At 50.8% G+C, this 25457-nt stretch overlaps 1 protein-coding gene across 2 annotated transcripts; it reads left to right on the top strand.

Annotated features, from left to right (window-relative positions):
* Positions 1 to 6191: 6191 nt before the first annotated feature.
* On the top strand, positions 6192 to 23972 carry SPATA3 (spermatogenesis associated 3). Of its 2 annotated transcripts, XM_046018075.1 has the most exons (4): positions 6192 to 7065; positions 14680 to 14854; positions 16986 to 17129; positions 23729 to 23972. In XM_046018075.1, the coding sequence occupies exons 1-3, from the start codon at positions 6267 to 6269 to the stop codon at positions 17089 to 17091; spliced, it is 1080 nt and encodes a 359-aa protein (XP_045874031.1). In that variant the 5' UTR covers positions 6192 to 6266; the 3' UTR covers positions 17092 to 17129; positions 23729 to 23972. The 2 variants fall into 2 exon arrangements, with proteins under 2 accessions (XP_045874031.1, XP_045874032.1); XM_046018076.1 differs by lacking the exon at positions 14680 to 14854.
* The last annotated feature ends 1485 nt before the right edge of the window (positions 23973 to 25457 follow it).

Genomic DNA, 25457 nt, shown 5'->3' on the forward strand with positions numbered 1-25457 from the left:
TGACTTATTTCACTTAGCATAATACCCTCTAGTTCCATCCATGTCATTGCAAATGACAAGATTTTGGGGTTTTTTGATGGCTGCATAATGTTTTTTATATATAAAATATATAGATAGGTAAATATAGATATAGATATATCTCACATCTTCTTTATACATTCATCTGTTGATGGACATCCAGGCTCTTTCCATAGTTTAGCTATTGTAGACATTGCTGTTATAATCATTGGGGTGCACGTGCCCCTTCGGATCACTACATTTGTATCCTTTGGATAAATACCTAGTAGAGCAATTGCTGGGTCGTAGGGTAGCTCTATTTTTAATTTTTTGAGGAACATCCATACTGTTTTCCAGAAGGTCTGCCCCAGCTTGCATTCTCACCAACAGTGTAGGAGGGTTCCCCTTTCTCCTCATCCTTGCCAATATTTGTTGTGTCCTGACTTAAGTTTAGCTATTCTGACCAGTGTGAGGTAGTATCTCATTGTGGTTTTAATTTGTATTTCCCTGATGCCTGGTGATGTTGAGTATTTTTTCATGTGTCTGTTGGCATCTCTGTTTCTCTATAAAGTGGAATTCCTACGATGGTTAGAGTGGGGCTCAGGGATGACATTGCATGAGTCACCTATTGCGGTGTACAAATTACCCCCAAAACTTAGTGGCATAAAACATTATTATTATCTCACCCCCTTCTGAGGGTCAGGAATTTGTGAGCAGCTTAGCTGAGTAGTCCAGCGTGGGTCTTTCACAAGGTATCAGTCAAGGGTCCAGTCATCTGAAAGGTTGCCTAGAGCTGAAAGCTTCCAAGATGGCCGCCTCTGTGGTTGTTGGCAGGAGGCCTCTCAGCTCCTTGCAGGTAGACCCCTCCACAGAGCTGTTTGAGCGTCCTCACTATGTGGCAGCTGGCTCCCCTAGAGAGCAGTCCAAGAGAGCCAAACAGAAGCTACAATGTGGGTTTTTTTTTTTTCAATCTAGCCATATACCCCTATTACCTATTTAAAATAATTAAATGATTTTTCAAAATAAGTAACAATCAGGCATAACATTATTCTATTTGGTCTAGTTCAGAAGTTTCCAAGCATTATCTGCAGAATTCTTTCCTTAAATGAAATTTTATGGGGAACTCCAATATGGCAACCAGACGCAAAGGCAAGGGACCCAAACAGATGCAAGTCCTGCCACACACCTCTCACACTTGTTTACAAACCTCTGGGTTCAACCCCGTATCCAAGCAGGACCTTTCTGACATTTCAAAGTTGGCAATAAGAGTTTTTATGATATTTGAAATAGTAGATCTTTCTTCTCAATATCCCTTATTATGAAAATACTTTATATTTTAGTCAGAAATTTACCCACTTCTGAAGGAAGGAAGGAAGGTTTAGTCATTTGGTCAGAACAGGTTGGTTAGGTTAGAACCAACATTTTCTCGCTGTGCCCTTAAAACTCTGTGCCCAGAAGCTTTTACCACTTGAGAGCCTAAAACAAGTGGGGGGAAGGGGTGCTTGTTCCAGGCGATTCCCTCTCCCCCTTCCTCGCCCAACCTTCCTTTCCCTCCCTCTCTCCCCATGCCCTATATCTGGATTAGCCTCCAGAAGCCAGAATGATGGTTAGCCCCATCTCAGCCTCAGGATGCTATGTTCCTTCCTGCTTCCCAGCCATTTGTGGCCAGATGTGGGTTTAGATCCCAGACCTACCACTCACTAGCTGATTGAATTTGGCCAACTTACTTAACACTTCTGAGCCTTGGTTTCTGCATCTAGAAATTGGAGATGGTGCCTACCCATTGCTGGATTGCAGAAAAGATAACATATGCATACACCCAACACACAGAAGGACCTCAATTAATGGGGACAATCATTACTAGACACCAAGGGGAGTCTGTTAAATGTCCCTCAATATCTTTTTATCCCTTCTTCCTTTTTGTAATAGAAGGATTAACTGGGTGCCTGGCCAGAGGCCACAAGTCCCAGGCTCTCCCACAGCCAAGGTGGTCACGTGGCTAGTTCTGGCCAATGGAATATGAGTGGAATGGATGCACCCAACTTCCTAATCACGCCCTAGAAAGGATGCGATCTCTCCCTCCCTCCCATCTTTGTATCCTCTGTCTGGGGGCTGAAGAGTCCTGGGCCAGCTACCCTGGAGGCAGGAAAGGAAGCCACCTGTGAAGAGGGCAGAGCCTCTATGGTCACTGACCTCAAAAGAAAAAAAAAATATATCATTCCTAAGCCAATATATCCTTGGATCTCTTTGTTACATCAACTTAGATGAACCATGAAGGAGTTCAAAGTTGTTGAGGAGGAAAAATGTTCCCTTCTTCCCCTCTGGGTTCTTTAGTTGGTCTAAAAATTAAATTGACATAGAACAGAGTAACAGGAGAAAAAAATTTTAATTTTTTACATACGGGAGCCCCATAAAAATAGGAGACTCAAAGATAGTCGGGCAATTGAGGCTCACATGCCGTCCTGAGCTGAGGAACGGGACAAGGGACCTGGGGCTCCAGAGGGAGGAGGACAAGTCCCAGGAAGGTGAGAAGAGCAGGTGTTGGGTAATCGGATGTTGGCTCTGTCATGCAGGAAACTCTCTCTGGTTAAAAAAAAAAATTATCTGGTAATAGCTCTCTTTCTGGTTCAGGCCCCCTATCTGAATTCTTCTAGGCAGTTAAAGGAGAGGGAAAAAGCTTTTCCTGTGTCTTTTGGGTCTTGCTTGCCTTCAGCTCAAAATAATCCACATGCCAAAGTGACACATTTTGGGGTGACGTATTCTATTCCCCCCACCCCGGGGTGTATACTGAGGAGTCTTAGAATTCACGTGGTACACTCAAATATCCAGAGCCCGCCTCTAGGGCCACTTCTGCCATAAGGCTCTCCCCCTCCAGGGGGAAAAAAAAAAACAAAAACAGAAGGATTTCTAGGGATGCCTGGACTCCAGCACCATCCTCCTCCTCTGTAAGGTCACGCTGAAGCTGGTAGCTGGGCCACTTCCCTGCTCCCGTCCCCATGCTGCGTCTTCACTGTGCCCAGGGGCGTGGCCTACGTGGGGCCCTTTGTCAGTGGTACCTCAGTCTTCACCTTCTGATGAAGGACAGCCCACCATGTCAGACAGTTAAAAACGAGGGTCCTTGGATAACTGTCTGATTTGGTGAGCTGAGGGTGAGGAACACAGCTTTGACCCGCCCCTGGCAGCCTCGGGCTGCTTTCGCCCCAGTCAAGGGGGACAGAGCCAGAGAGGGAAACAGGCTTCCCTCCTTACAGTTCAGTTCCGATCTATGTTTTGGGAATCTGGGACCTCTAGTCCTTCCTGACTGGTCCTCCCCAGTTCAGAACTTGATAAAAGCTGGCTTAGAAAGTTCGGGTCAAAGGGCACCTGGGTGGCTCGGTCAGTTAGGCAACTGCGTTCAGCTCTGATCATGATCCGGGGACCCTGGAATAGAGCCCTATGTCAGGCTCCCTGCTCAGCGGGAAGTCTCCTTCTCCTCCTCCCCCTGCTCATGCTTTTTGGCTCTATTTCAAAGAAATAAAATCTTTTTTTTACTCTTAAAAAAAAAGTAAGTTCAGGTCAAGCCCAAGCAGGGCCGCCTCCTTTCCACAGTAATACAAATCTTAAGCCTCCCACATCCAGGGGCACCTGCCTGGCTCAGTTGGTTAAGCATCTGCTTTTGGCTCAAGTCATGATCTCGGGGGGCCTAGGATGGAGCTCTGGGGGCTCCCTGCTCAGTGGAGAGTCTGCTTCTCCCTTTCCTACTACCTTCCCCGTCAACTCCCACACTTGTGCTCTCTCAAATAAATAAAATCTTCAAAAAAAAAGAAAGACTCCTACACTCAGGTATCCCTGTGGAAAGGTGAAAAGACACCTGGGTGGCCAGGTTGACGGGTCTGATTCATCCTAGATGAAACTAGCATCAATTTATAACACAGTCACCGGGCACCCTGGGGAAAGTTCGCCCATGAGTCCCTGACTCTGACCTTTTGGATTTGCCAAGGAAGGAGGAAGGGGCTGGAAGTGTTCTTGCCAACATTATCCAGATGAAAGGTGAGCTGAGTCTCTGGTCCAAGGCTGAAAAACCAGGATAGGGAAAGAGTCCCCCAGAACTGTCCACCCTGTTTCTGCAAAGCTGCGGGGTCTTCTACCTTTACCCCGTCCTCCCCAATTCCCTGGCCCAAGGGGTCCTGCAGCTTTCAGCAGGATCCCCGCTTAGAGGTTCTGGCTCAGAGTCTTTTATATATGTATACAAAATAAATAATCTGGAACACTCTTGTTTTAAAGATTTTATTTATTTGACAGACAGAGATCACAAGTAGACAGAGAGGCAGGCAGAGAGAGAGAGAGGAAGGAAACAGGCTCCCCGCTGAGGAGAGAGCCTAATGCGGGGCTCAACCCCAGGACCCTGGGATCATGACCTGAGCCGAAGGCAGAGGCTTTAACCAACTGAGCCACCCAGGTGCCCCTAGTTTTTATATTTTTAAAAATAATTTTAAAACAACCTAATAAAGCTCATTTTTTAAAAATTAACAAAGGGAAAAAATTTTCCCTGCCCTTGAATTCCAATCACTGTGGCTCTCTTGAGTACCTCTGTCCCACCTCACCAGGGCAGATAAGGAGTTTTATGCTTGTTTTGATTTTGCTAAAGATCTTTCTGGCTTTTTGGTGCCCTATGGCGTACCTGTTGGCCTCTGCCTCTAGTTCCTGAAACCCTTGTGATTTCTTAAGTGATAAGAGCATTAGCAGCATTTTTTGTTCTAATATTTGGTCACTATTCCTGTCCCTGACACGGAGATCTTTAACCTGGTAGAATTTCCTGGGTGATGGGAGTGGCTTTTTTCTAATGAGGTGACTCTGTGTGGGCTCCTGCAAGGGGGCTGGTCATCAGAAAGACCAAGTCATGATTAAAAGTTGGGGATTTTCAGCCCCATCCCCCATCTTCTAGAGAGGGTCAAGAGGGTTGGAGCTGGAGTTAATACTTGATCAAGCCTCCATAAAATCCCAATAGTATTGGGATTCCAAGAACTCTCAGGTTGGTGAACACATGGAAGTTCAGGGAGAGTCCTGTGTGCCCAGAAGTGGGATGAAAGATCTGTGCCCTCTCCCATACACCTTGCCCTGTGTGTCTCCTCCCTCTGTTCATCTGGGTCTTCTATATCCTTTTTATTTTTTTTTCAAAGATTTCATTTCTTTGAGAGTGAGAGAGAGAGCGCACGCATGCACGCCCAAGCAGGGGGAGGCTCAGAAGGAGAAGGAGAAGCAGATTCCCGCTGAGCAGGGAGTCCCGAGTGGGACTCGATCCCAGGACCCTGGGATCATGACCTGAGCTGAAAGCAGACGCTTAACCTTCTGAGCCACCCAGGCGCTCCTTCTATATATCCTTTTATAATAAACTGGTCAACAGTAAGTAAACTATTTTCCTGAGTTCTGTGAGCCATTCATAGCAAATCAATTGAACCTGAGGAGGGGACTGTGGGAATCTCAGATTTACAGCCAATTGCTCAGAAGCAGGGGTAACAACCTGGACTTGTAATTGGCATCTGAAGGTGGGGGGCAGTCTTTCGGGACACCACCCTTGATCTGAGGATCTGATGCTATCCCTAGGAAGACGGTGTCAGAACTTAGTTAAACTGTAGGACACCCAGCTGGTGTCACAAAATTGCTCGGTGTGGGGAACACACACACATATTTGGTGACCAGAAATGGCAAAGTACAGTTCTGTGTAAAGAGCGAAGGAGAAATACAGGAGGAAAAGACTGTATTTTTCAAATACATACCCATAAAAGAAGGAAGGGGACCCCGAGCCATCTGCAGACCCAGCCAGTTCAGGCAGGAACCAGGACTCTGGCTCCCAGTTCATCCAGCAAGTAGCCCAGGCTCTGTTCTTTACCGCTTTTCAGGTGTCCCAGGTGCAGTGAGCACCAGGATCCACTGCCTTTTATTATCTTTTTTTTTTTTCCACTGCTTTTTAAGTACCTGTGAGGTGCAGGAAAATCTGTTTTACTTGGAGGCTTGGGCATAATGGTCCATCCCCAAGATAAAAGGATTTCCCCTGTTGACACCGAAGACACACAAAATGACAAAAGAAACTGAACACAGCTGGCATTTCTGCGGCGAGCAGCAGCGACTTCCCTACATTGGAAGATTTCCAAAAAATAGAGGGCGGAGACCCTGGGTCAGGACAGGAAGAGGTAGGGCGCAGGGGTATTGTGACATGCTCCAGGGAAGGGCGGCTTGTCCCGTGGCAAACAGACGCCCTGGCCCAGAGGGACAAGAGAGCCGGACCGGGCATGGAGCCTGGGGCCGGGCCCTCCAGGGCCCCGCAGGACAGGAAGGCAGAGTCTCAGCAACAGGCTCGGGCTCAGCCCGTCGAGGGCCACGGCCAGATACTGCTGTTCGGCGAGCTCTGGAAGCGGGATGAGGACTGCCTGACCGTGCAGGACGTTCTGGAGCAGACTCCGGACGATCACTGCGCCGGGCCCTCGTCCACTCGAGCCGCGAGCTACCACAGCAGCTGCGCCACCCGGCAGCGCAAGCGTCCCGGCGACAGCTGGTGGGACGGCACCGACTGCCCGGCCCCCAAGTCCAGGCGCTGCGCCAAAGAGAGGCCATGCGACAGGGGCAAGGCCACGGACCCGTGCGAGTGCGGGGCGGCTCGGGCTGGGTCTGAGACCTGCCGCGAGGCGGCGGAGGAGCCGGCGTCGGGAGGCCGGGTGCCCTGCCCCGCGCCCCAGCGCAGCCCCCAGCTGCTCCTGATGCTGTGTCGCGCGTCGGCGCTGCGCTCCAACTTGCCGCGGCTGCAGCTGCTCCTGCAGCAGGTGCACGCGCGGCACCGCCAGCCGCCCGCCGCGCTCGTCGGGATCATAGTGCAGCCGCAGCCGGAAGAGGAGGCCGAGGCGCGCCGCCGCATGGAGACCCTGCTCTGCAGCGCCTTCGCGCCGCACAGCCCCTCGGTGGAGGTGCACACGGCCGTCTTCCGTCCCAGCGGCTCAGACTGCGCCCTGGACATCCAGCCCGCCGGCAGCCCAAGGCACAATGCCAGGGCACGGGGCAGCGTCCTCCTCGTGGATCAGGAGACCCAGACGGATGGTGAGGGTCCCGACAGCGGGCAGGGGTCGGGGCGGAGGGCGTGGAAATTGCAAGGACGGACCCGGTCCTGGTCCGGGGAGTGGACACATCCCCCATGTCACGGACCCGCTCCTAAAGCCTCCACTTAACACCGGTTTGGGTGAAGATTCATTAGATTTCTCAGCCCAGGTGTGCTCGCTGGGGCAATCTCTGGTCAAAAGTATTCACATTTACTGAATTTGTAGAGTTAAACACTTTCCACCCATCCACCCAGCCCCTTTCTCCCCCTGCACTCTGGATCACACCCGGGCCTCTCCACATCCACTTACTCCTTGATTGGTTCTGGAAGCTTCTCCTCCAAGGGAAGCATAATTGACAAGAAAACCATGCCTGGTGTGCAGAAGGCACTGTCCTAAGGGCTTTTCATGTCTCCTCCTCACAGCTAAGCTTTGGAGGAGGTGATGGGTCGGGATTCCTGCTCCGCTCTTGAATATGTGCCTATCAAGGAAACCAGGCCTATGGGCCGGGAGGATCCAGGGCCTTGGACACTGAGCTCTGGAATGAGCAGCAGGTGCCCTCTGTCTCCGGGAAGTACTCTCCTGAGGCAGGCGGCAGCAGGGAAGGAAGCGCCTGGGACGGGGAGTTCCAATACCCAGTCGCTCTCTCAAAGCTCAGCCACCCTCCTACTGGTGACCAGAGCAGGTTGTCCCCTTGGAGGACTAGCTCCCATTCCTCACAGGTGGGAGCCAAGGGCCAGCTGGTGTCTGAGGTGTCACCCAACCGTAACATGCGAGCTTCGGGGCAAATGCTGACATGCTTGCTCTTAGTGCCCTAGAAGCAGCCAGAGGGCTGGAAGCACCGGGTGTGGATGTTCACACCCTCAGAACCTCATCCTCACTTCGCCTCCCCCTAGACTCCATCTTCTCACTTTGCCAAATAGTGCACGAGATTGTCCCGTGGCTGCCAGGTCAAGTGGGAGCCCCCCTTGCCTGTGGACTGTTCCGAGATCCTCAGGCAAGGCCAGAAAACCCCAGCCCATCATAGGAAATTAACCCCTTCATGATGCAGTCTGTTGGCCCCCACATTCCATGCTCACCCTGCCTTCGGTGGTTTCCTGCTTTCTTTCCCCTCCTACTCTCGCCTTCGAGAACCTGGTGTTGAGCTTCTTCTCTGGACTCGGGCCCTCCAGGGTACTCCCAGCCTGGGAGTAGGGAACTTGAGGGAAGACAGGAGACCCATCACTCTAACACCGTGCAGTATGTGATCTGGGACTCAGGGAGGGAAGGGTCACTTCCAGTTGGGGACCTCGAGGAGACGGGTCCACTTGGGGCGGAACCTGATGATGGGAAGTGTCTTGACAGAGAGGGAGGGGCCTGAGAGAGGGGAAGGGCTTTCACAGATGAAGGAAAGCAAGCCTCCACTCTCACAGCTGGCAAGAGCTAGAAAAGGTAGCAGAGAGGTGGTCAGTGCACCTGGGATGCTGGTCTGTGACCGTGTTATAGAGAACTCAGACTTCCAGCCGGGAACTTGTGCTCCAGCGGGAAGGCAGTGGGGGCCAAGGAAGACCTTCTGGCAAAGTATCACAGTGCCGTTCTTCCTCATCCCTCTGGGCCAACCTCTCACTCCACGAGTGCCGTCTCCCTGCTTCTTGGGACCAACCTTATGAAAGAACCCACCCATGTTTTTCTCCACTGCCGTAGAAAAAAAATTCTCCACTCCTCCCGAAGCCTGAGCTTCTGTGTTTTCTCCATCACTCTCCTCAGGAAGAGAGACCTGTTTTCTGTGCCATTTGGCTCCTTGGTGTGAAATGACACACTTCTTTCATCTCTACCAGGAAAGATTACCCATGCGTGTTCGTCCCTTATCTAATTCATTTAAAACAGGGGTTCTCAACCAGGGGCAATTCTCTCTCTCTCTCTCTCTCTCACACACACACACACACGGAGGTATTTAGCATTGTCTATAGACATCTTTTGTTGGGGGAAGCAGTTGCTACCGGCATCTCGTGGCAGACGCCAGGGCTGCCGGTAAACTTCCTACAATACACAGGAGAATCATCCGGCTCAAACAGCAAAGATTTATCTGGCCTCAAATGTCAGTAGAGCTGAGGTTGAGAATCCCTGATTTAAATCAGGTTGAAGCCCCAGGCAAAAGCCCACTGGTGTCTGGAGATCTAATTTTGCAGAGATAAATGCCTTTGGAGTTCCCGACCTGTCTGCTAAATCTGGAAAGGGTCCCTGACCCGGGTTTCCAGTCTTTCTGATTCTAAATTGACTCCCCCAGAGGGATCCATTGCTCTTGACTTTAGAGAATTACCACCTTCTTGTAGACTCAGCTGCTCCTTGAACTTCTTTGTGCTGATGGTCAACCAAATCCAATCTGACTTTATTGATCTGAGGGATCTTCCACTTCTAATCCTTGGTGCCTTTTTTTTTTTTAAAGAATTCAGTTTTCTCACTCAAGGGATCTTTCTAACCCATTGACTTTTAAGGCCTGTATAATGATCTCATTCCCTATTGCCTTCTAGAATCATGAAATGAAATGGGAACTTCGCCCTGTCAATGCTTCCAACTAGCTGTGTGATCTTGGAAGGTGATTTAATTTCCCTAAGTTTCCCTCAGTTTATCTTCTGCGAAAAAGAGAATCATTACGGTCTTTTCAGGATCTAGAATCACAAAATACTTTCTGTCATTTCACATTTCACATCGGGTCTGGCCTTGCATGGATGTGCCTTCTAGCAATGTCTGCCCTAAAACCTATTCTTGGCCAAGGGCATCACACCCCCCCACCCCCAAGAACATGGGGTTCGCTGCTGAATACTCACCCACCTTTTGATGCATTTTATGGCAGAGGTAGAGTCTTCTAAGGTGAGCACATTCTGTGTTGCGGTCACAGCGCGAAGCTTAGGCTTGTCTTTTAAAAACACCTTCTCCGCTTCCATCTTGAAAGGAAAATCATATTTTTACCTTGAAGTAATATTCATAGTCTCCTAATTGACCCGACGAGTTGGGGTTTGAGAGGTAGTCCATCGTTGCTGCGACTGAGTTCAAAGAAAGTGTAGTTTTCCAAACTGTGATGTCTTATAGGGGAAATTCTTTTGCAAAAGCGAGGTTCCTATCCAAGTTGCGGATCCCCAGCCCTTCCTACAGTGGGAAGGCCACGTTTTGGAAGAAGGGAGAAGCTACTTTAAGATCTGGATGGGGAGGGAACAGCTGAGATGGGAGAAGCCTGCGGACCTCCCGTGGACCCCCAAATCTTCAGTAAAATTAAAACTCACAGGATGCATAGTGAAGTAGTTTGTTTTGGGTTATGGAAACCAATGGCAGAGCTGAGCGTCTCAGGGGGGTCTAAAAGCGAACAGAGAGCGCTTAGGGACCCAGGAGCGCACCAGCGGAGAGGTGCCTAAAGGAGGCCCTCTGGTCGCAACATCTTGGGGGGTCCAGGATGTCCCTGTTCCCGTAGCCAGGCTGACCCAGGTCCCTAAGGAACTTCTGCCCATTCCGGTTGCTGGGGAGGAGGGAGGACAGCAGGCTGGCGTAGGCAGAGAAGACTGTCCCCAGAGCCCTGCCATAGGAACCACCCTGGGTTTGTGACCTCACAGGATGGGTGGAGGTGACTGTTCTCTGCGGGGCTTAGGTCCCCCCCCAGGCCAGAGCCTTCCCCCAGGGCAGGGGCAAACGGCCCCTCCAGGAGGGAGCCGGAAGATTAGGCAGCTCCATGTAGGTCCACGTTTAGGTGAAGAGAACCCACCATGAGGAAGGGCAAAAGGAAGAAGCCGGAATCCAGACGCCATGGTTCCACCTCCCAGCGCACCAGCTCCGAGTCCACCCCGCAGCAGCCCAGCCCGGCATCTACTCCGCAACAGCCCAGTCCCAGATCCAGCCCGCAACAGCCCAGCCCGGCCTCCACCCCTCAGCAGCCCAGCCCCGCCTCGACCCCGCAGCCGCCTAGCCCCGCCTCCACCCCGCAGCAGCCCAGCCCCGCCTCCACCCCGCAGCAGCCCAGCCCCGCCTCCACCCCGCAGCCGGCCAGCCCCAGATCTACCCCCCAGCCCAGCTCCGTAAGCACCCCCCGACAATCTGCGCCCCAGGCTCTTCCAGCTCCCGAAACCAACTCCTCCGCCCGGGGCCTGTTACCTCAGGACACTAACACAAAAGCATCCTCTCGATCCAGGAAAACAGGTGGGCAGGCTTCTAACTCAAGAACATCTAGCTTTCCTGCTGGTGGACTCCTAGGGTCCCCGGGAGGCGGGTTCATTTCGGGTAATCGTGCATGGTTGACGTGTATTCTGGAACGTGCTGGTGAAGTGTGAGGGTTTGGGGTTTTGTTGTTACCTAGGATTTCAGGATTCCTGGATTTTGCCAGTCCTCACCACCCTGGGTCTCGGTGAAGGCAGCCACACATACATATCAATCAACATTGTGCTTGGCTCCTGTGTGATACTATCTTATTAGGAGTCAGAAGTGCCATGTGGCTGCTCAAAAATAAAAACCAAGGATGTGTTAATAGAAGTATATGGTTTAAGACAAGGGAAGTGTTCATTCATACTCTGTGTGTGCTGTGAAAGATGCCTAGCAATCTAGTTCAAAAAAGACAATGGGGTTTGAGGGGGTGGGAAAGCAAGAACCATGTAATGTATGAGATTTGGTTGAAGGAATTGGAGGGAATCTGTCAAGTAAAAGATGTGAATAGACTTCTTTGTTAGCTTCAGAGGTCTGACTCAGGGTTGCCAGATAAAACACAGGACGCCTGGTTAAATTTGAATTTCAGATAAACATCAAATAATTTTTTAGTCCCAGATATTGCATGGGCATTTTGTATTTTTATCTGCTAAATCTAGTTACCTTACCCGTGGAAGATACTAGAAACAGGCAGATTTCTGCTCAACATGAAGACATTTACAACAATTAGTTCTGTCTGAAAATGGAATGTCTGTCTAGGAAAAGTGGCCCTCCATCTTCTTGGGTAGCCAGAATCTGACTGAGCATTGGATTGTGTAGAGGGAATTAAGTGGAGCTGGGGAGACAGGCTGGTTAATATTACTACTTCTAATAATAATAATAATGGTAGTAACAAACTAAAAATTACCCCCAAGCATTTACCATGTACCTAGCATTCAGCTCAGCTGTCAGTGTGAATCTTCCCATTTAACAGTCCTATAAAGGAGGTATTATCATCACGGTCTCCCTTTCATAGATGGGGAAACTGAGGCTCAAAGAAATCAAACAACACACTCTCAAGCAGGCACTGGTAACACCAAGAGGGGGACCTCCATCGATTCTGACTCTATAATCCTCACTCTTAACTGCAGCATTGACCTTCTGGTCCCAAGAGTCTCAAGTTTCCCCTGAAGGAAGAACACTCTTCTCTGAGCTTCTTTTGGCTTCACCATGAGCCAGTGCCAGTGGCTTTATGGTCCCGAATAATAAGCCACACTCTCTGGGTCACAGCTTATTCCTCAGGGATGGTGTGGATATAAACTACAAGTGAGGTGTGAGTGAGAGAGCTAGCCCCAAGCAATTGCGTGGACAATGGTATTTCAGTGGCTAAGAACCAACCCATTCTTAATATGTAGAACAAATTTTTTTAAGATTTTATTTATTCATTTGACAGAGAGAGAGAGAGAGATCACAAGTAGGCAGGGAGGCAGGCAGAGAGAGAGGGGGAAGGAGGCTCCCTGCTGAGCAGAGACCCTGATGCGGGGCTCGATCCCAGGACCCTGAGACCATGACCTGAGCCGAAGGCAGAGGCTTAATCCACTGAGCCACCCAGGCGCTCCTGTAGAAATGGTTTTGAGTGTTACATATTGCATATATTGTGATCATCAACCACTGGTGGAAACATTTCTGGATTATGGCCTTCAGAACTGATATCTGTAGAAAGCAAAATGTTCCATCCCCACATCTTTTGAGGAATGTGTGTGGCTCACCCCTGGGGAGGAATTCTGCTTATTGAGAAGGCCATGCAGGTGATAGGGGTGGCCTGCCCGTGGTTACAGTGGACACCCTGCACTTTTCTGCCAGTGGAATTTTATTCCTTCAAGCCAGAGTGCGAAAAAAGGTGGATGATAAGAGATGAGGGCCTGTACGTAAGGGCGCCATTTTCTGAAATCCAAATTATTTTTTAAAGGATATTTTTTTATTTATTTATTTGAGGTGGGAAGGCCAGAGGGAGAGGAAGTAAGTGGGAGAATCTCAAGCAGATTCCGAGTCAAGCACAGAGCCCGACATGGGGCCTGATTCCACGACCCTGAGATCATGACCTGAGCCAAAATCAAGTCAGGCGTTCAACCAACCGAGCCACCCAGGTGCCCCTAAAATCTAAATGAAACCCACGTCCATGACTGGAGGGAACACAGAATGGTGCAGCTGCTGTGGAAAACAATCTGACAGTTCCTCAAAGGGTCAAACGTGAAGTCACTGTATGACCCAGCAATTCCACTCCTGGGGACAAACCCAAGAGAATTAAAAATAGAACATCCATACAAAAACATGCACATGAATGTTCACAGAGACTTTAATTAATGGTAGAAGTGGGACAAACTCAATATCAACAATCTGATGAATGGATAAACAGCATGTGGTACGTCCATACAATGAAATCCTATTTGGCACCACTGACACGTGCTACAACATGGATGAGCCTGAGACACATTGGGCTAAGTGAAAGAAGCTAGCCCTCCAAACCCCACATGTTGTACATGATTCCATTTATGAAATGTGCAGAACAGGCAAATCCATTGACCGGAACTTGGGGGAGGTGGGGAAAGATAGTGACCACAAATGGCCATGGGGTTTCCTTGGAGCACAAGATGAAAATGTTCTGGAATTAGGCAGTAATGATGGGTTTACATCTTTGTTAATATACCAAAAACCACTGAACACTTTAAAGAATAAATATTATGACACAGAAATTAAATGTCTATTTAAAAAATTAACAAAGAAAAAAGATAAGGCTTGCCTTTTAGAATCCCTTCCTTCTCCATTCCAAAAAAATAACTGTGGTAGGCAGGTCTAAGGAGGAAGTGTGTGTTGTCTCTCCCATTGATCACTGGCTTTGGGGAGCTTATGTTGGAAGAACGTGTAGCTGTGTGAAGAAGCCAGGACCCAAGCCAGGAGGAGGAAACTGTCCGCCGGAAGTCCTCCTGTGTGTAACAGTGGACAGCGCCATATCTGAGGACTCCTGGCATCCTCAGCAGAGGACAAATGGGAGAGAAGTCTGGGAAAGTGTTTCAAGGACTGTAAATTGGAGCAGCACTGTCTTCTGGATCAGTCAACAAACTCCAGAAGAAGAGACTGTGTTCCAGTGGAGTCTCAGGGCCACTCTTCTACCGCTGTCATTTTCTCCGAATTCCATGGCTGGAGCACCAGACGAGTTAGAAGCCCTGAGCTGAAACCCGCTTTTTCCGATCTCTGTGTTACAAGGCCACATCCCATCTAATCTTGGAGCCTCAGTTTCCCTGTTTATAAACTGAGAATAAAAAATAATAGCACCATTATTTCAAAATGGCCGGGGGAGCTCCAGATTCTAAAAAAAACAGGTTCCCCTGCTAGTCTTCCCTCCCTTGTCTCCCTAGCTCTCCCATGCCTCCTAGAGTCAGGGGTCCCTCATCTCTCTCCTTCTCTGTCCATCCAGGGACTGTGACTCGTGCGGGCCCGCGGGCCTTCTGTTCCTGTTCCACTTGCCCCGGCAGCTCTGCTTGCTGGCGTCGTCTGGGCCTGTGTCACAGCCGCATCTTTGATGTCCTCCTTCCTCGGGTCTGGCCCACCATGCCAGGGAGAGGATCCCCAAGCCTCCTCACTTTCTACAGGTTCTGGAGCGCGTGGGGGGCTGGACCCTCAGGGCACTCGGGTCCCAGGGCCTGGCTCTGTCCTGGACCCTATTAGCTGCCATGTTGTAACTCCTTCTTGAGAATCCCAGGCGGAAAGGAAGACTCTCCAGGGTGGCCACTTCCTGGGGTTTGGCGCCCTGCCCTTTCTGACCAGATCCACGCCCAGGGGTCCCCCATCTGCACAAAGAGGGGCCAGTTTTCTTCCTTACCGGAAATGACTTCTTTAGGAGGCTCGTGGTTCTTTTCTCCATGGGCCCCCTTCTTCCTCAGAGCACACTCCCTCGCAGCCCTTAGAAAATTTCCTGTCACTCAGAGCACTGTGATTCAGTGCTCTGTTGGGCCACCGGCCTCCTTCTGTGGCCCACACCATACCTGAGATCTTCAGATTCTTGACCTGCTTATGAATTTCCCCCAGAATTCAGTGATAAATACTGATTGGAACTCACATGGCCGGTTGGTAAGAGCAAGACCTCCACCCCATTCAGAGGGTTTCACGTTTCACGTCATTTCTGACAGTCTCCACAGGGGACACGCCCCCAGGCTCCCACAGCATCTTCCGAGGTTCCTGCCCTTCCTTTCTTCTCCCACGAAGCCATCAGGAGAAAGCCACCTGGTGGCTGCTGCTTCCACTCACAGGAAGACCCCTGTGCAGAAAAGGGAACTAAAGATGTCAGTCCACTTTCCTAGTAGCGCAAGTCTATGTGCCTCCCTCTGTCCCCAGCGCTGGGCCCCAGAGTAGCTATACCTATACTCAAAGGTCTCACCAATGTCCATGAATAGACTTCCCACCTGGGGATCTCAGACCCCTACTCCAGGAGCAGAACCCATGCCTCACTCTCTTCCTGCTCCTCTTCCTGCTCCCTCCCCCACCAAATCCCCTCTCCTGTCCATCCCTGAAAATCATCACCTCTCAGACATGAGAGAAGCAAACAGTTACCCCAGTGTGTTGAGAGAACATGTGTAAAGCTAAAAATACTCTACAGTCTGGTAAGTCCCATCAAGGAAAGACCTGCCCGCCGCTCACCTCTACTGATTTTCCTCCCACGCACTTAGTATTTCTGTCCATCTGTCCATCTGTGGAGCCATGCCATGGATTTCATGTCACTTTAAAACCAACAAGTGGGAACCCCTCCTGGGCATAGAATACTAGGTACTGTGAGGAAAACCAGAACAGGGAACTTGACCCTTTAAAAATCGTGCAGTCTATGTGGCAAGGTGAGCTATGTACATTCAGAAACTAAGATGGAAGCCCAGAAGTGACCCCTGCTTCGTAGAAATTCAAAGAGCTTCAGAAAAAAGGGGAGCTCCCTCCAAAGTTGGGGTACACAGAGACTTTATAGTGTCCATGGTATCTATCTGCGCTGAGTCTAGAAGGGTCTTGGGATCTTCCCTTGGCTTACTGTGAAAAGGTGGAGGGAAAGGTGAAAGCAAGGCGGTTCCCCATTAGGGGAGGGAGGGGGAAGGGCAGAGATGCTGCCTGGCCCCAGTGAGACCTCTAGTCTCAATTCCACTCAAATCACACCATCAGCTTCCATATTCTTTACATTTCTCAGTGGAGCCGAATATTGGATCTTGGCTTTAAATACACACTAACGTCAAATAAGATTCCCTACTTCAGCAGGATTATTGTCCAAATGAATATTGCCTTTTGGAAAAGTCTTCCTCACAGTCCCTGGCACGATGGTCCATCTTCCTTGCCTGTGTGGTGGGCATCCCATGGGGTTTCCTGAGATGATGATTCTCCAAAATTGAGCCCCATGATAGAACCTACTTCACGGGGTTGTTGTGAGGCTGAAGGAAGACACTGGGTGTGAGATGTTTAGCTCGGGCTTGCACACCACAGCCTTCCCTGCCTTCATATCCTGCTTCCTGAGTGTCCCCCGGAGCTGGCATCCCAGGCTTGCCCGTCCTCGGAGGTGGGGGTCCTGTGGCTGGGAGTCACCGGACGGAGGTGGACAGAGCTATATTCCCTTGGGAGTAGCATCAGTAGTGGGGAGATGGGCATTTCTGAAATGCTGAGGGGGTCCTACAGTTTCTGCCTCCCCTGTCTGTGGACAGGCACTAGAGTCCAGATTCCCCCAACCTGTGGGCTTTCTGCTTTGCTCTACAGAAAACCTACAAGAAAACACTCCACTCATCGTAATTCGCGTGCTCCAAGCTCTCGGGACTGCTGCTGTGGTTCTGGGGGCCCTAGGAGCTGCCTATTACACCACTGAATCCTTGTGAGCAACCCCCCAGGTCCACGGTCCGGCAGGTACGTGTACCCCTTTTGTGCCTCCGTCCCCTTGCACAGGTAATGCTCAAGCCCACTGGGTCACCGTGCCTGCAGTGCAGGGCTGAGGGAGTGTCTGTCCCTTCTGGAGTAAAGGAGGAATAATTTATGGGTAGATCAAGCCTCCAGCCTCTCAGGGAAAGCTTAAGAACTGAATGACTTCCTGGCCTTAGGGTCATCTGACATGGCTCTTTCAAGCAGCCCTGACACTCTTGGAAAATGCTAGACCCATTATTGGGATTGTCAAATCAGAGTTCCCCCAACATTCACCGGGAGGTGGAGGTTCCCTAGTCACAGATCCCAGGCAGGAAGAAGCCGGAGAGGTTGGACAGAGGTTCCCACCTCTCTTCGGGACTTCCCTTGGAACTTTCTCTCTGCCGAGAGAACTTTCCCTTCTGAAGTGCTACTTATCTTTCATGACCTGGTCCCATTTCTTCCATAAGCTCGTGCCCCTCTAGTTCCAGTGATCTCCCCATCTTTTCTGTTTTCTCCAGCCTTTTCTGTCCTGTACTGTGGGTGATTTCTTGGCACCTATATGGCCTGTTTCTCCAACTACATTGCACAGTCCTTGAGGGCAGGGAGCATGCCTTACATGGCATCTCCGTTCCTCCCCTGTCTTGGGCCAGGCTCCCAGGGGCAGAGCCTGAGACAGGGATTTGGTGCATAGGATTTATGAAGGAAAATAGGAGTGAATGAGATGAGAGAGGACAGAGGAAGTAGTAGGACAAGGAGGAGGTGAGGTCTCGGCTGGAGTCCAGCCTCAGCCTGGGGGAGATCTGGCATGTGAATTAGCCACAGAGCTGGTCTCACCTTGGAGCAAGAAGCTTGGCCTTCTGTGCTCCTCCATCATTGAGTAATTGGCAGTAGGAGTGAGGATGGGGAGTGTATGTCTTTGGGGAAAAGCAGATCTCATTTGCCCTCTTGAGAGAAAGTTCCTGGGGAAGGAGGCAGCTCGGAGTGATTAGCAGCCAACATTCACAGTTCACAGGAGAATGGATGCACGTGCCCAGAAAGAGGATCCAGGTGGTCACCAAGAGCGCCCCTGGTTGTTGCCATTGTCAAATCCACTGGCAGTGAATGCCTAATAATGGGGGGAGGTTCAGCTGGTAATGGCAGCTCTTCAACCCACCACCAGACTCCACAGCCATAGGAATGGACGAGGAATGGCCACAATAGGGCATGTGGTGGGAACAGATGCTCAAAGCATCTCAGAAACCCAACCCAAAAAGGAAACTCACCATCTGCTCAGGGGCTCTGCCGCCTGATCAAGGAACTTTCATGGAAGAATAAAAACACCTTAAGCTTCATGAAATAGCAGAGTAGCTGAGGGCCTCAGTTTCCCCGTCTATAAACCGGGAAGGTCATGGGACCTCTGTCTTGAGATTGTTGGAGTCAGAGATAGGGTGCTCAGAGGACAGGGCTGGCCAGCTGGCCAGTCTCATGGCTATGACCATCGTGGGAGTGGTCAGAAAGGTGCAGGCTTCAGAGTCGGGGCCCGGTAGCTGGGTCTTAGGGGATGTCTCCCTTAACTTCTATGAGAGGCATGTCCTTGCTAAAGAAGGAGGAATAATAACTACCTCCAGGGGCAGTGGATTTGAGGATTTAATGAGGGGATGTTCAGACTCGCCAGGCCGGGTCCCAGGTGGTGGTGAGCAGTTTGAAGAATGGCCCTGAGCGAAAGCGTTGTGTCCTAGAGGCTCCTTACAACAGGGGCCACAGTGTCCCCTTGGGTTCTGCCACTGGCAGCAGGCAAGCCTGAGATCGGATTCCCCTCCCACATCCAGGATCTCTAGGGCCTGGAGCAAGTTTTCCTTAACTCCTGCCATCATCTTCTTGTTAAATGGGGGTAATAACCGTACCCCTCTCACTGGGTTGTTGAGGGAGTAGGTGAAAAACAAGCATGTCAAACACTCAGCAGAGTGCCCCACCCAGATGAGGCCCTCCACACAGCTGCTGCCCCATCTGCGTCATCAACACCGCCTCCAAACTCAGTGTTCCCCGAACTCGGCCGACTTTGACACCTGCGATAGCCTTACTCCTTTTAAAATTAGCTTTCTTTGAACTTACATGCATTTATTTTCAAGGCAAATTTAAGTCTGGCCATAAATGGAAAACCCTATTGCTTGCCATAAAAAGACTCACAGGAGATATGAATCCCAAATGTCATGGACTTCTAGCAGAGGAGGGTGCCCAAGAAAGGCTCAGCTTTCAAGGCGGTGCCCTGTGTGTTCCAAGGACACGCGCTGGACCCTAAGACCAGCAGCTGCACGCTGGGACGCTGTCTTTGCTTTAACCAGGGTTGAAAGATGAGTGGCAGAGATCCTGGTGACTTAATGTGGTGTCGGGGGCCCTGCATGGAGGGGCTCAATGAGGGGAGGAGGGAGATGTTTATAGACAGCAAGGAGGGTGAGTAAAGGGGGTAGGAAGGGGGAAAACGGAGGAGGGAAGTAGAGCGGAACCCCGTCCAGGGCCTGGAGTAGGTCACATCCCTGCCACTGAGAGTGAATCGGTGGCAAAGCCAACAAGATTCCCCAGAGACTGAGGCTGTGAGTGTGTTGGGGGTGAGGGTTCAAGTGGCCTGTGGCCTCACTTAACAAACTGACCATTGCATGCTGTGCCTGAACTTGGCACCACTCACCTCTTTCTTCTGCTCTGAAGGGTGACTCCTTATGTCTTCTTAGGGTGGGCCCCTTGCCTGGAGGCAGGCCTGGGGACCTGCCTTCTCCAGGCCAGATAAAACCAGCCCAGCGACAGAACTCCCGCCTGACAGGCTCGTCCTCCCAGGGGTGGACTTCTTTTCTCCAGCCACAGCTGTCCCGTGACCACTCCCGTGTCCCTTGAGGGAGAGAGAGAGTGTGCCACCCACCCTGAGCCGCCTGAGACAGGCTCCTTCCCAGGCCCCGTAGCCCATGCCTGGCAATTCTGATGAGGTGGCCTTTCCCCCGTGTGACCCACGGCTTTGGTCAAACTACTGTGCCAGCACTGGAATGGAGTGCTCGTTGGCTCTGGGGCCCTTGAAATGTGCTTTAACTGACCTCATCAGCAAGACCTGGCTTCCCAGACTTGTTTCCGCCAGAGCCCGCGCTCCAGTGTCCTATCCCATCATTCAGTGGACACTAGGAGGCTGAGGTCTAATCATGGTGCCACCAGCAGGGGTCAGGAGAGGACTTTCTAGAAGCCTAGAAGTTGCAGTGACAATTCCTGGACACTAGTCAACCATAGTGTCTCCCACCCTGACTCCCTGGGGTTCCCCGCAGGAACCCCTGTAAATAGGCAAGTGGGTCAGCACAGCCGTCGCGTGTCAGTACTGACCATGTGCCCGACACCACACTGGGGACTGTGAGACACGATGACACAGCGGGAAACATTTGGCCACATCCACCCACAGGCCAAGGCAAGGGCTTTGGGCTTGGATGTCCAGTAAAGTCTGTGGATCTAGACTGGCCAAGGCTACCTGGAAAAGGGGGCAGGGGATAGTAATTCCCATGGAGACAAAGGCTTATCTGACATCCAAGCTAGAAGGCAGAGTCCAAATGACAAGAGAGTGTGTTCATTGGTTAAATAATGCATTCATTCATTAAATTTCTTGGGTCCCTCCCACTGTGCTATAGGAGTAAACCAAGACAGACAAAAGATCCATCCCCCCCCCAACACAGGGAGCCCGCATTCCAGTGGGCACAGACTGACAATTGACCCGCTTAGTGAATAAACAAGATCACTTGATTTGGTGGCAAATGTTTTCAAGGAAATAAAGATATAAAGTAGATCTGATAAAGAGCAGAGAAAGGCGGGTGAGCAGGAGGGGATGTTGCTTGCAATAGGCTGGTCTGCAAAGGCCTCTCTGAGCTGAGACATATAGGGCAGAAGGAGCCAGACAGTGCAAATCTGGGGGAAGAGGGTGCTTACCGACAGAAAAGTAGATCCAACAGTTAGGCAGGAAGGAACTAAACATGTTTCAGGACAGAGAAGAGGCCAATATGGCTGGAGCTCTGGTGGTCAGGATGCCATCACAGGGAAGACCAAGGCCAGGTACAGCCTTGAAGATTTCATGTTCTAGATGTCTCTCAAGCTGTTGGTTTTCATTTCGAATATTTCAAAACAATCGCAGTGCCTGTTGGATAGAGGATGGGGAAGGGGGAGGAGGACCAAGTGGGAATCATCTGCACTGGGCTGGACAGGCAAAGATGGCACTTGGATCAAGGGGATGGCTATGGAGGGGAAATGACCAGGGACATTATGGATCCAGAGCCAGCAAGTCTTGCTGATAGGTTGGATGAAGCGATGAGTGAAAGGGAAGCGTCAAGGCTGACTCCTTGGGGTGCCATTGCCAGAGGCAAAAGGCACAGGAGAGTATGGAAATTGAGAGTTCTGTTCTATTCTGTGGTTACTATTGAGGCATTGGACTACCAAAGAGACATGTCACGGAAGCAGATGGACAAATGGAAGTCACTGGAAAAGCCAGGTCTTAGCTCTAAGCGTGGGAGTGATTCATAAGAGCTGAGATCTACAGCCACAGGCAGTGGCTAAGATGACTCAGGGAGAAGACCTAAATAGAGCCGAGAGCCAGGAACCAAGGCCAGGAAGATGCCATTTAGAAGTCTGGTAGTGAAGGAAGGTGCCAATGGAGAAGACACCTGCCGTGGGTTTGCTCTGGGTCTAGGCAAGCATGCAGGGTCCCAGTAAGTTCTCAGAGATAGGGAAGAGCAGGTAGGTTTCAGGTCAACAAGTGGTAACCACAGGTAGAAAAAGGCCACAAAGAGACAACAATCTCAGCGGAAGGCGCTGGTGAGCAGGGCTGAGACCTGATTGTGAGGATCTTGCTACTACATTTCTGTTTGTTCTTCTGTGCCTCACAGAGTGCAGACACACAGACATGTGCTTCCCTATCCTGTGGCCAGGACCCACCCTCATCTATAAAGTGAACAGAGTGGGGGCCCTGCACCCACACCCAGGTTCACAGCCTCTTCCCCTCCTGGGATGGATAGGCTGACCCAGGTGCTTCCTGGACTTGCCCTTCCTACTTCCTATACATCCTGCATTTTCCGACCATTGCCCTCAATGCTGATCCTTCCTGATGCAAAAAGCTTTCACTGCCCCTTGAGAAGAATGCCTTCACTTGTGGTCAGGATGAAAAATATCTACCTCTAATGGTTAAGGTGCTTGGTAAACAGGAAAGTGCTCCTCTCGGACTTCTCTCCCCTTAATTCAGCTGTAAAACTGAAAGTGCGAATGGGTAGGTTTCCAAAGGCCATGAGGCATTTTAAGACTTGACTTGATAAGTAGAATGTAGGTTAGATTTTTTTGAGCTATAAATTTCAAGAAAACCTAATGCAAAATGGTAACAGGGAGATTATCTCAGGGAACACTTGGGAAGCAGCACATGGATGGTTAACTCAACAGGGTCAGCAGGGACCTGGGGACTAATCTGGCTTTCAGCTCTGACACCCCTCAGCAAAGGAGGGGCTCGTTCCCCCTCATGGGCAGACATCTAGAAGAGCTCCCAGAATTCCATCCTCATACCTGACCCTCAGAAGTCAGGGAAAAGGCCCCCTCCTCCTTATGTCTCTTCTTGAGTTAAGTTTTTCCCAGAAGCACCTCCCCCTGGTATACCTGCCCTCTAATTGGGGTGACATACCCCTGAATTGGGTCTCATGTGTCTTCTTCAACAAATTAATGGCAGAGGGGAGTTGAATTACCCTGACTGCATTAGACCAATCCAGAACTCCCCCTATATTCTACCCCAGGTCTGGGGCTGAGGTTGCTTCCCTTTGCTGCACAAAGGAGTAGAGCAAACTAGGTGGGAACCCTGCCAGCAGCACCAACAAGAGGCAGGAGTGCTTTTAGAAGGTGATACGGTAGCAGAGTGACAGATGAACTCCAATGTCCAGACCTGTTGGCTTGGACAAGTGCTTGAACCCTGGAAAGCCCCCTGAGGGTTTGTGAAAGTCAGCGTGTGCCTGGGGGAGGTGCACTGGGACATCCTGAGTTCCAAAAGCTCAGCAATTAGACCCTGTGGAAGGGAAATAGTTTAGTGTTCTTCTCAGTCCAGAGCCTAAAGAACCATCTAAGGGCAGTGGCAAAACCTCCTCTGTGGTAAAATGTGTTTCAAGAACCTTCTTTCTTAAAGCTTGGTAAGCCTCTTAGAAATCCCACTGGAAATGAGGAGGTACCAAAAGCAAGGGGCTGCTTCCCCTCTCCTTTCGGGCACCAAGCACAGTAAAATTCACTGCCATGGCCCAGTTTTGGAGGAGGTAGGCTCCACCGCAGCTGCTAGGGGCCCTGGGGGTGGGGAGAGAAAAGAAGACGCTAATGTTGACTGAGCCAAGGGTGAGCCAGGCATTTTGCATAAGCGCGTTACAGCCTGAAGGGGAACACCAGGCTCTAAGCCTGTGTTCGGATAAAAAGGATACTAGTAAGAGAATGGAAGAAATTTGAATCCTATATAATTCATTTTTCCCCAAGAAGACCTCAACGGCTGAACCCTCCTCACCCATGGGGTTGTAAAACTGGAAAGCCACCAAAATTCAAGGTCATGGAATGTTGTCCAAGCTAATGGCTCTATCCTTATTTTTTTCTTACAGATCCAGTTTCCATCAAGGATCTCTCTTGTCACCAAAATAGAACAAAAAAAAAAAAAAAAGAATTCTGTTTCATTAGTGTGTTTTATCCAGAGACACAAAGTTGGACTTGGCAAATGGGTTTGGGAGATAAGTGTGGGATGACTTTGTAGAGCGCCAGGCAAATGAGGGTGGGGTCCTCCTGTTCCTGTTGGGGACCACAGACCTGAGGGGGACAACTTTCTCTGCCCATACTCTCAGAACAAACTGCTTCTGATTTTCCCCACTCTAAAAGCAAGAATTATTCAATTTGATTCAGTACCTAACATAACCAGTCAACTGCACTTCTGTCCAGTGGTAATCCCGGTTAGTGGGAACAGGAGGGATGCCCTGGCCCCTTTCCAGGCCTGCATCTTGGGAAACAGAGGCTCCATGCCCAGGAACACTTTGTCTCTGAGAAATGGCTTCACTTGGTTTCACCTGTGATGGGAGAGGCGCAGGGGCAGGGCACAGAGCGACTTGAAGCCTTGGGGTCTGTCCCGCAACTTCGCTGCCCCCCTCCAGAGTCTGGGGGTCCTTGAGCAGCTAAGGCAGAGTGAGATGACAGTCAATTCAGAGCAGTGGCCACTGGGAACAACGGAAGCTTAGATCTGCTGGGGTAGCCTAGGTATAGGGGTGCCGTGGTTGAGGAGGGGAGACAAACCATATACCTCAGAGTAATCCTGGCAGAGGCAGGAAGGCTGGATGTTTATTCACCCAACCCATTGGTCCTCAGGTAAGGGGTGTTGGATGGGAGGTGATTAATTCCCCTGGGACTTTCGTTCACTCCAGAAATGACGCCCTGGGCAAAGAAATGTAGATGGCTACCACTGAAAGTCCAGAAGGCACTGAAGCCCTCAGTCATGGCCAGGGGATACCAGGTGGTGGTTAATGGGGAGGGGGACAGCTCTGAACTCAAGTGAATGCATAGAGCCCTGCCCAAGAATCTGCAGCTCCCTCCAAGAGCTGGTCAGGCTGGGAGCCAGCAGGACGGCCCCTGAGGAGGCAGGGAGCTAGTCTACCCGAAATGGGGAAGGTTAGGATTGGGCAAGGTGGTCCAGGCCAGTTCCCAAGAAGCCTGCACCCCACTCACCACCTCCCAATCCCAGGATTTCCTTTCCTGAGCAGGCACCGGTATGTGGGGGGAGAGTACCGGGACTGAAAAGCACCTCCCCTGGGAAGCAGCCTCCCCAGGAAGAATATAGACGTCTCGGGTGGGACAAGGTCATGTTGCCAATCTGTCCCACGGGTCAGGATGAAAGGGACCAGAAACGGGGGTGGTGAGGACTGAGGCCCACGGCTTCTGCCTCTGCTCACCCTGGGTCCTCCAACTGAAGATAATAACTCCTTTTCCTGGCCTCGGCATTGGTCCCTTTTCATAAATGTCGGACAACCTCACCCAAACTGGCCTGAACAAATGGGGATGTATTAAATCCTATAAAAATCAAGAGAGAATTCCAGCTCAGATGTGGCCTCTTCCAAGGGGCTCAGGCCGTGCCCCCAAACCTGTTTCTACCTGCTTTTGCACGGTAGCTTCCATCCTCTGGCAGACTCTTCCCACAAGGGAGGCCAGATGGCTACAGCAGCAACTGCGTGGGGGGGGGGGGGGGCACTCCCCGCCCACCTCTGAAGGTCAAGTCTGACAGGAAGGTGGTCTGCTTCCCAGCAGCAAAGGGCCCTGATCAGCCTCTCAGTGGGTCCTGTGTCCCTCCTG

The sequence above is a fragment of the Meles meles genome, chromosome 9, assembly GCF_922984935.1.
Source record: "Meles meles chromosome 9, mMelMel3.1 paternal haplotype, whole genome shotgun sequence".
Taxonomy (NCBI): domain Eukaryota; kingdom Metazoa; phylum Chordata; class Mammalia; order Carnivora; family Mustelidae; genus Meles; species Meles meles.

Excerpts from the sequence above, each read along its gene's own strand:
- SPATA3 (XM_046018075.1), top strand. The coding sequence starts at position 6,267 with ATGGAGCCTGGGGCCGGGCCCTCCAGGGCCCCGCAGGACAGGAAGGCA. Across the intron at positions 7,066-14,679 it reads TCAGGAGACCCAGACGGATG|GGACTGTGACTCGTGCGGGC; the intron begins GTGAGGGTCCCG and ends CTGTCCATCCAG. Across the intron at positions 14,855-16,985 it reads AGCCTCCTCACTTTCTACAG|AAAACCTACAAGAAAACACT; the intron begins GTTCTGGAGCGC and ends TTTGCTCTACAG.